Consider the following 10,017-nt stretch of genomic DNA (forward strand, 5'->3'; position numbering starts at 1 on the left):
AGTTTTCAAGAAAGCCAAATATCTTTAATTTTATTTTCGAAAATAAAATAATAACACTTCAAGGGACTGATGCACAATAATACGGTTCTCTAATTAATGCGACTTTTTGCAAGGTAAGAGCCCACCAAGTAGATGGTCTATAAAATCGTGCCATGTATTCTCTTCTTTAATGCTTACATATTTTCTCTTCTAGGGTTGTTCCTAGCTCCTTTAAACTGATTATTTTTTTAATGCTTACATATTTTCCTACTAGGGTTGTTCCTAGCTCCTTTAAACTGATTATTTTTTTAAAAAAACCAAAAAAAAAAAACCTATTGACTTTGATCTATAGACTATTTGGGAAGTGATGAATCCAAGTATGTGAGTGGTCACGACCTTGTAGTTAATGGTGGTTACACCATTGTCAATCCAATGTTTGCTATGCATTTTTCAGCTTCTTGATGTTGCCATGAGCTTTCACCCATTGCCAATCCATCTAATGATATTGTTCGTATCCTTTACTTCTTCATTTTATTTTAGAGCGTGTATGAATTCAATAAAAAAGTTGGCCATGTTAGTAAAGAAAATTATTTTAAATTTTATTTCAATATTGTGTCCCAAGCATGTTTTTAAATTTCGACCGAAATCCAAAATTTCGGAAATGTTCCGAAACCGAAATTGGTGAAATGAACCAAATTTCGGTCGAGATTTCAAAATTTTTTGCCAAAATTTAGTCAATTTCGTCAATTTTGGCGAAATTTGAATAAATTTTTTTAACTTACCAACTTCTCCAAAAGCTTAAGCTATTGGAGAAAAGGAGTTATTTATCTTTTATACTTTAACAAAAGTATTAATTTTTTATTCCTTTCTCAAATTTCAGCCGAAATTATCGAAATCGCGGCGAAAAAAATCGACATTTCGTGCGTCTTTACCAAATTTTGGGATTTCGGGTAGTTCCGAAATTTTTGTCGAAACTGAAATTTCAAACCATGGTCCCAAGCCAGTGAAGGGGAAAATACAAATATTTGGGCCGTATCAATATCCTCTCCTATTTGCTGTGGGGTCCATCCTCATGTTGTGTGCCCCCACACCCCACTCATCTCTTAATTAAAAAACAGAGAGAGTCGGTGGTGTAATTCGATTGAAAGAATGAAAAAAAAAAGAGAGAAAACAAGAAAAAAAGAAGAGAGAAAACAAGATGGAGAGAGGAGAGAATAAAATAGTGAAAAAGGGCTTTTCACACGTGGTCTCTTAGGGCTTTGCTTGGGCAGAAGAAATGAAGAGGGTTTGGAACCCTAATCAATTAAAGATTGAAGTCTTTGCTAAGGGTAAGAAAGAAGAAAGAAGAAAGAAGAAGAATCCAAAACCTATGTTTTTTAAGGGGTTCTTGTAGAAAAACCTAGTCCTATGAGAGATGGTGTTCTCTTTTTACCTTTGTTGATGTTGACAATGACAAGACTATCAAATTCAACCCAAATTCTATTAATCCCTAAAGCATCATAGTAGTAGAGACCATCTCTCATAACATTAGCTTCAGCCAGCATATTAGTATTCACATCATAGGAATGAGAGAAAGCAAATTTTACTCTACTGTTATTTTCTCAAATAATACCCCCTCTTCTAGCAATACCAGGATTTTCGCTAGCTGCACCAAAGGTTTAAAATTTCGGTTTCGGACCTTGAAATTTCAAATTTTCGACCGAGCGAAATGAACTCTGGTACAAAACCAGAAATTATTATTTTATTCAATATTTAATTTCGGCTGAAATTTCGGTGAAATATTAAAAAAAAGATTTTTTGAGTCAAATTTCGGAAAAACCGAAATTTTGACCGAAATTTCGGTCGACATAAATGACCGTTTCGGTTTTCATCAATTTCGGTGTCGGTCTCCACCGAAATCAGAAATTTCGGATTTCGATCGAAATTTAAAACCATGGCTGCACCGTCGACGGTCAGCTTTAGGAAGTTGTCACTAGTTTTTTTTCCAGATATAATGTCTCATCTGATGATCCTAAAGTGACACTGGTTGGGGGGACAACTGAATTGTGTTGAGTTAATCACAGATATATTAGAACCAGATGACACCTTTACCCCTCAACCAATTTTGTCTAACCCATGGATTACCTAAGTAATCTCAGGCCACAAACCATAAACTAAACTCCACAAACATAGAGTATTTCCCAATTATGGTCAGATGATCTTTACCCTTCATTTGGTGTACCCTACTTGGTTTGGATTTTTATATTTTATTCATTTAAAAAATACGACTCATTTGACTTAAACCGCGTTATTGGCCGCGTCCGCGCCGAGTCGACAAGGATTTTCTTCAGCTGTGTTTCGCGTCACATTCACGTTTTCAAACACAGGTTAGGTTTATTTTTTTTCTTTTTCTGTTTTTCTTGGTCCTATTTCCTTTCTTTATTTTCAGGATTTTTTTTCTACAAGCTATTGATCTGTAGTTACTAGTGTTTTTTTTCCCCTTTTTTACATTGTAACTTTTATCTTTCTTATGCCATTTGTTTCTTGAGAAAAAAGCAACAGATTCACGTTTTTTTTTTCTCTATTAAGGTTTGGGTAGGGTCAGGTCCGGTCGGGTCGGGTTATGCCGTTAGGCTCAGGTTCGGTTCGGGTTGGCCTCAACCCGACCTGAGTTGCACCCTAGCTCGGGTTGGGCTCGGGTCGGGTCGGTCAGGTTATAGGGTTAGGCTCGGGTTCTGTTCGGGTTGGCCTCAACCCGACCAAGAAGGTTAGGCCCTTCCAAGGCTAGTTATTATGCTCACATGGGTGGTCCTCCTCAATCATTAGATAGAGAAAATCGCCAAGATTTCGTTATCCGCTTAGTTGCACCCCTCTCTCTCTCTCTCTGTCTGTCTCTCTTCTCTACTCTTTTGTTTTTTTCCCTGAAATGCAAACGACATTAGGCAAAGCCTTATCTTTTATCCCATCGACACCGACACAGACACAACCCACGCCTTGACGGGTGTGGGGCCCGGTGTTGCTGGGTATTAAAGAGTGTGACAAAAGAGTAGGTTTTTCTTCTTCTACAAAACGCAATCTTTTGGACACAAAGTAAATCAGTTGTGACTTGTGACACGGCCTCAACCATGGGAAGCACCTCTCTTCTCCCTATGGTAGCTAGAAGGTAATCTTCCCCTTTTTGCAAATTTTTTTTGAAAGTTATGCTTAGAGAAATGATATCAGCACAACCATACATTGATATTTTCATAAACCATCTTTTCTTTTTAATTAAAGAGCTGTCAAAAGGAAGAAAAAGACTGGTGGGTTTGTGCAAACATCAAAATATGGTTGTGCCGATAACATTTCCCTATACTTATTCTTGTTTGAGAGCCGCTAGGAAGACACTCCTGTATCAGGGATGTTAGGGATATGGACAGCCCTCCATATTCTGCCATGTTTTCAAGCAGGCATAAATTACTTATTAATTCTTATATTTTTTACAGATATATTCCTCTTTGGAGAGATTATATGGTGGCTGCCCTTTATATGTAAAGGGCGGGGAGAGAAAATATCCACCAAGTTGATTTTTGATCAACCTACAAGTCGAAAAAGAAGGTTTGACCTGGATCAAATATCAAGGGGGAGAGTTTTTTCTCTCTCTGCCCTTTACGTTGGACGGTCGGCTACCATGTAAAAACTCCTTTGGAGTAATTATATGGTGGCCGCCCTTTATATGTAAAGGGCGGAGAGAGAAAATATCCACCATGTTGATTTTTGATCAACCTAAAGTAAAAAAAGGAGGTTTGACTTGGATCAAAAATCAAGGGGGAGAGTTTTTTCTCCTCTTTGAATACACTTGCAATTACTAGCTTGTCCTTGTATCATCACTTCACTCTGCCTGCGGTTGGAATGCCTAGGAATAGGAATCAACTTCTTATATCGATTCTGATGCAGTGGCATATCCAAGTGGCACCGTAGGATAATGCCATTTGTCATCCATGTGGCACATCTATGTGGTTTGACTTGGTCTTGGTTTTGCATGGGAATTTAGATAAGCAATTACTATGTCTAGTTTTTAGTATGTGTTAGTTAAGTATTTCTTTAATGATTTATAGGGACTTTGTTAAGACTTATTGGGTTTGTACTTTGACTACTTAGGAAATGGTATTGTCATGAAAATTGTCCTAGAAGTTATTATAGGGTATTGACTATTGAGAATAGGTATAGAAGTTATTGGTAAGTCATTTTCCATGTATCTCATTCATTTACTTCTTGTATCTCCAAATATATCAATGAGAATGAGCAAAGAGGGGATGATAGTTTTTGGCTATAAAAAGAAAGCGGATGATAGTTTTTGGCTAAAAAAAAGAAAGCTTTTCTGAGCATTTAGCAAGAGTTCTACTTCTTGTGTTTTTTCCCACAACCCTAAGGATTGCGATCGTCGATCCGAACGGTAACAAATTCCTATTCTGATTCTCCCTCTAACGAAATGAGAAAATAAATTAAAATAAAAGTTTTAATTAAAAAATTATAATAAAATTCCAATCTAATTGTGGTTGGCTTAGGATACCACCTCTTGGGGCGAGAAACAGACTGTGGCATTTTTCCTGCCTCTAATTCAGCCCCGGTGTCAATTCCACCTCCTAAATTCCGTTATATTTTGAAAAGAGGAAGAAAATGAGGAGGAAATGGAAAAAGAAGAATCGACGCTAGAAAAATTGGATGACATCGGAAAAATGGACGTCGCAAGAAAAAATGAAAGAAAAAAGAGGAAAAAAAAAGTGGAAATGTTGTCGAGTAGGAAAAGTTCAGGCCGTGTCGGGAAAACTTCGTGTCATGTTGAGAAAAGTTAGGGTCAAGTCAAAAAAGTTTGGGTCTTAGCGGGAAAAATTCGTGTCGTGTAGGCAAAAGTTCATGTTGACTAAGTAAAGTTGGGGTCAAGTAGAAAATGTTGGGTTAAGTAGGAAAACTTCAAGCCATCTCAGGAAAACATAGGTTCACGTTGCGGCGGCAAAAGTTGGGGACGAGTTAGGAAAAGTTCTCGACTTGATCTCAACTTTTCTCGACTCGATCCCAACTTCCTCCTCTTCTTCTTCTTCCTCTTTTTTTTAATTTTTTCAAGCATCTTCCTTTTTTTTCGGCGTCAATTCTTCCTTCTCTTTTATGTTTCTTCATCCTCCTCTTCCTTTTTTCCCTCTTCCTCTTTCAAGTTGCAACAATGGTCTCCGACAGTGGTAATGAAAAAACAAAACAAATAAAAAGAAGAAAAAGAAGATGAAGAAAGAACCCTTGTTCAAAGAAGATGCAAATAGGTCTTTTATGTATGGCACCATCCGGTAGTAAGAAGAATTGAAAGTACAAGGCACTCATAATTTCCAAAATAAAATGCAATTTCCGGATCAATTTCCCAAAGAAAAATCAAACATTGGTAAAAACCAGTGTGATTTAAAACTCGTTGGCTCGGCTCGGGACTCGGCCGAGTCGACGCGGAATGGTGGTAGCCGCGTTATAGAGTCACAGACTCGGCCGAGTCCGAGTCATGTTGAACGAAAAAAAAAAATGAATGACTCGGTAAAAATAAAAAAAACAAGATTTGTTTTTTCAATGTAGTAAACCACTGAAAACTATAGGATTGAATGTCTTGTCACTTGTCACTTGTCACCTGCCAACCACAGTAAAAATAAAAACTTTTTCCAATCACAAGATTCATTTTCAGTAAAAATAAAAAGGGTTATTTACTGTTACGTGTCAGAGAGTTGCATTATTGACATAAAAATGTCAGTTGTTGAGAAAAAACGAATAAATGCTGATTTATAAAAAATCAAAATTTTAGGACCAAAATGCCCCTCAGTACATTTATTCTGCTTCCCTTCTTCTTTTTACAGTTTTACTTTTACCCTGTTTTTAACCTAGTTAAAGTGCTTCTTCTCCGGCGAAACCTACTCTTTTCTCCGGCAATACGTAAGAAGGTAAGCTTGAAATCTCATTCTCCCTCTCTCTCTCCATATTTCTTTTTTTTTTCAAAACTCCATCTAACATCATCTCTCTCTCTCTCTCTCTCTCTCTCTCTCTCTCTCTCATTTTTTAGGGTATTCAAAGGTTTTTTTTGCTTGAAATGCACAAAATTGGACCCATCAGCCTTCTGCCTCGTCAAATCTTTCTAAAAAGGGTTTCGAGATCTCCCCATTTTCTTCTCAACGCAAAAATAGGTACTCGAAGCCAAAACAGGATATTCGAAGCCAAAATTTACTTGGTCGAAGTGAAAAATGTGTTTCCTGTAACATTCGCCGTTGTGTTTTTCGCTTCGACTAAATTTTTTTAGGCTTCGAATAACTGGTTTTTTTGCTTCTACTAACATGTTTTTGGCTACGACTAAAACTTTTGAATTCCAGTAACATTTGGAACTTTTTTCGTCTTTAACTAATATATTTTAGCTTCGAGAAATATTTGTTGGCTTCGACTATCACGTTTTAGGCTTCGACAAACTTTTTTTTTTCGCTTTGACTAACACATTTTGGCTTCGACTAAATTTTTTTTATCTTCGACTTCTTTTTTCAACTAACTTTTTTTTTGCTTCAACTAACTTTTTCTGGCTTTGAGTAATTTGTTTTTTGGCATCGACTAGTTTTTTGGCTTAAGTAAATTTTTTTTTGGCTTCGACTATCATTTTTTTTGCTTCAACTATCATTTTTTGGATTCGACTATCATTTTTGGCTTCGAGTAACTTTTTTTTGGCTTCAACTAGCATTTTTTGGGCTTCGACTATCATTTTTGCCTTCAAATAACTTACATTTTGCTTCAAGTGCCTTGCTTCTTATTTTGGCTTCAACTATCAATTTGTGGGTTTGAGCTATCGATTTTGGATTCGAGTTACATTTTTTTAGCTTCAAGTAACCTATTTTTTGGTTATGAATAACTCGTGCGAGTACCATTTTGGCTTCCACTACCCTTTTGCCTAGTGAAAGCTCTTTGGGCAATTGATTTTGGCTACAGCCACCTATTTTGGCTACAGGCACTAGAAAAGGGGAAATACTTACAAAGATAATGAGATTTTGGATATTTGGAAGACGAAAAAGAAAATGAGAAAGGGGCGTCTCTAGAGAACTCTTTCTAACCTCTCAAGACAAATGAGCATATGCCGGAGAAATGAAGATGTTTCGCCGGAGAAGAAGGCTTCTATCGTCGGAAAATGGGCCGTTTCACACAAAAAGGGTCGGAGTAAAACCTAGAAATGAAACTGTAAAACTTGAAAGTAAAAGTAAAAAAGTGTAAAAACAAAGAAGAGAAAGATAAAGTAAGGTTAGGGGTATTTTCGTCCTAAAAAGTCATTTTTTTAATAAAATAGCATTTCTTAGAGTTTTCTCAAAAGTCAACATTTTCTCGTCATTTTTTCAAATGTCCAGCATGTAACAGTAAATAACCCTGAAAAAACAAGATGGCTGAATGTGTTGTCACTTGTCACCTGCCAACCAATACAGCCGTTCTATCATGCCTTTTCAACCCCTAAATATTTGGGAAGTGCCATTAGTGTCCCTTTGCTTATTTGTGGCAACCCCTTCGAGTGTATTTATAACTACTTTTTTGGACTACAGGGGCTGTCCCAGGTAAATAGGAGGGAGAATATAACATTTTTTTAAGGGATCTACTAGGCAATCTTGCAAAAAGCCATCTAGTGGCATATTTTGTCTTATTCATTACGGGCCCTTAATGAATCTCAGGTGGTTCTCTGCTGTAAGAGTGGGCTGTGAGCCCTTGAATGGCTTTTCACAAAATTGCCTAGCAAATTCCATTTTAAAAAGGGAAATGTTATCAGCACTACTGTATTTTGATGAGGGCACTCCTCACTTTATTAAAAGTACGGTATGGCCCGCATCATAAGATGATCCAAACCGTCCATTAGATGGGCCACAGCTTAAATAGGTTGTGCGGCAAAAATTATTTCCATAGGTTGATCCTAACCCTCCCATCTATAGAGGGTTAGGATCAACCCTCTACAATTCAGATGGGAGGGTTAGGATCAACCTGTGGAAATGATTTTTGAGGCACAAGCTATTTATGCTGTGGCCCATCTATTGAACGGTTTGGATCATCCTATGGTGTGGGCCATACCGTACTTTTAATAAAGTGAGGAGTGTTCTCATCAAAATACAGTAGTGCTGCTAACATTTCCCTTTAAAAATACCTCTATATTATTTCTATACTTTTTCTATTATTTATTTATTTTTTAAATGAAGACTCATCTGATTTGATCGCATCAACCGCGCCAACCGCGCTTTTGGCCGCGTCCGCTCTGAGTTGACAAAGATTTTCTTCGGCCGCGTTCCGCGTTGGGTCCGCGTTTTTAAACACCACTAAAAACCCCATTGCCGATCTTCTTTAAATTCACCTTTATAGAATACATTCTTGATAGGTCTAACACTAGACGCTGCGTAAATAATTCTTTTTCCTATATACAAATAATATTTGAAAATTTCTATTTTATTATCCTTTCCAAAACTTAATTTCATATTTTCCCATACAATTTGTAATTTATTCCATATTTTCTTTTATTTTACATATTTTATCCTGGAAAGATAATATTCTTCCATCAAACCTCCAATGATGTTAGAGTTGCTCTTTCTTGATCCAGCCTAGCAAAACTCACAAAAGTTGCCATGTTTAATGAATTCCAGAACCTCCTAGAGATGCTCTACTAAAGTGAGACAGGGGTAGAACACTTCAGATGATAATTTTATTTAAGCAGAATCACTTATTGTCTTTTGCCAGAGTGTTAATCCCATGTATTCACTTCTTTAATGCTAACATAATTTTCCTACTACGGTTGTTACTAGCTCCTCTGAACTGATTTTTTTTTTTCAAAACCTATTGACTTTTATCTATAGACTAGAAAGTAAGGTGGCACTGATCACTGGCGGAGCAAGCGGGATTGGCGAATCCGCGGCCAAATTGTTCCACCGGCACGGTGCCAAAGTGTTCATAGCCGACATCCAAGACGAATTGGGCCAATTAGTTAGCAAAGACCTCGCCTCCCCCGATTGTTTCATCCACTGTGATGTCTCAAACGAAGACCATGTCCGAAATGCTATCGACAGTGTTGTTACCAAGTATGGGAAGCTCGACATAATGTTCAACAATGCTGGCATCATAGACCCATTCAAGCAAAGCATTATTAACAATGAGAAGGCAGATTTTGAAAGAGTAAATAGTGTGAATCTAACATGCGTCTTCTTGGGCATCAAGCACGCCGCTCAGGTCATGATCCCAGCTCGTCGTGGCAGCATAATTAGTACAGCTAGTATTGCTTCAGTCTTAGGTGGGATCAGTACTCATGCCTACACATGTTCAAAGCACGCAGTGGTGGGGCTCACGAAGAACGCGGCCGTTGAGCTCGGGCAGTTTGGTGTTAGAGTAAATTGTATTTCTCCTTATGGTTTGGTAACCCCTTTGGCTGAGAGATTCTTTCCGGCAAAGGGTGAAGAGCTTGAGAAGTCAATGGAGGTTCCTGCTAATCTTAAGGGGGTCTATCTTAAAGCAGAAGACATTGCTAATGCTGCTCTCTATTTGGGAAGTGATGAATCCAAGTATGTGAGTGGTCACAACCTTGTGGTAGATGGTGGTTACACCATTGTCAATCCAATGTATGCGTTGCAATTTTCAAAGTAGGACAAGATGGGATGAAATGCCAATTCCTATTTCCAATTCCTGCAATCCAAACATGCCTTATTACTTTTGTGACTGGGTATCATTGTCAGTGTTGAAGCGTAAATGATTAAATAACACCAACTCTGACACTTAATCTTTTGTTGTAACTTGTTGTTTCACATTTAATTTATCCCTTGAGTGTTGAAGTATGAACTGTTGCCTCACAGCAAGTCATGTGTTTAAAACCCAACAACTCATTGATATTAAAAATCCATATGTATGGCGAACCCAAAAGAGGGGCCACATGTGCCACTTGTACGAGCTACCCAAAAAAAGAGACCACCCCCAAAAATGAGGGGCCACACGTGAGGGAGAGTATTGAAGCACGAATGATTAAATAACACCAACTCTAACAGGTTAAGCTTTTGAAGTAATTGG

At 37.6% G+C, this 10,017-nt stretch overlaps 1 protein-coding gene across 1 annotated transcript; it reads left to right on the top strand.

Moving 5' to 3' along the window:
• The first annotated feature begins 3,033 nt into the window (after positions 1 to 3,033).
• Positions 3,034 to 9,803, top strand: LOC143863949 (secoisolariciresinol dehydrogenase-like). The gene is made up of 2 exons (XM_077374750.1): positions 3,034 to 3,121; positions 8,820 to 9,803. Exons 1-2 carry the CDS (start codon positions 3,084 to 3,086, stop codon positions 9,598 to 9,600), a joined length of 819 nt encoding a protein of 272 aa, XP_077230865.1. The 5' UTR covers positions 3,034 to 3,083; the 3' UTR covers positions 9,601 to 9,803.
• Positions 9,804 to 10,017: the final 214 nt, after the last annotated feature.

This window comes from Tasmannia lanceolata, unplaced genomic scaffold, assembly GCF_043159265.1.
Source record: "Tasmannia lanceolata isolate RefF3 unplaced genomic scaffold, GAP_Taslan_0.1 ptg000044l, whole genome shotgun sequence".
Classification (NCBI taxonomy): domain Eukaryota; kingdom Viridiplantae; phylum Streptophyta; class Magnoliopsida; order Canellales; family Winteraceae; genus Tasmannia; species Tasmannia lanceolata.

Bases quoted from the DNA above. Each gene is read 5' to 3' on its own strand.
- LOC143863949 (XM_077374750.1), top strand. From the start codon at position 3,084: ATGGGAAGCACCTCTCTTCTCCCTATGGTAGCTAGAAG. The intron at 3,122-8,819 runs GTAATCTTCCCC...TTTTATCTATAG, and splicing joins CTCCCTATGGTAGCTAGAAG to ACTAGAAAGTAAGGTGGCAC.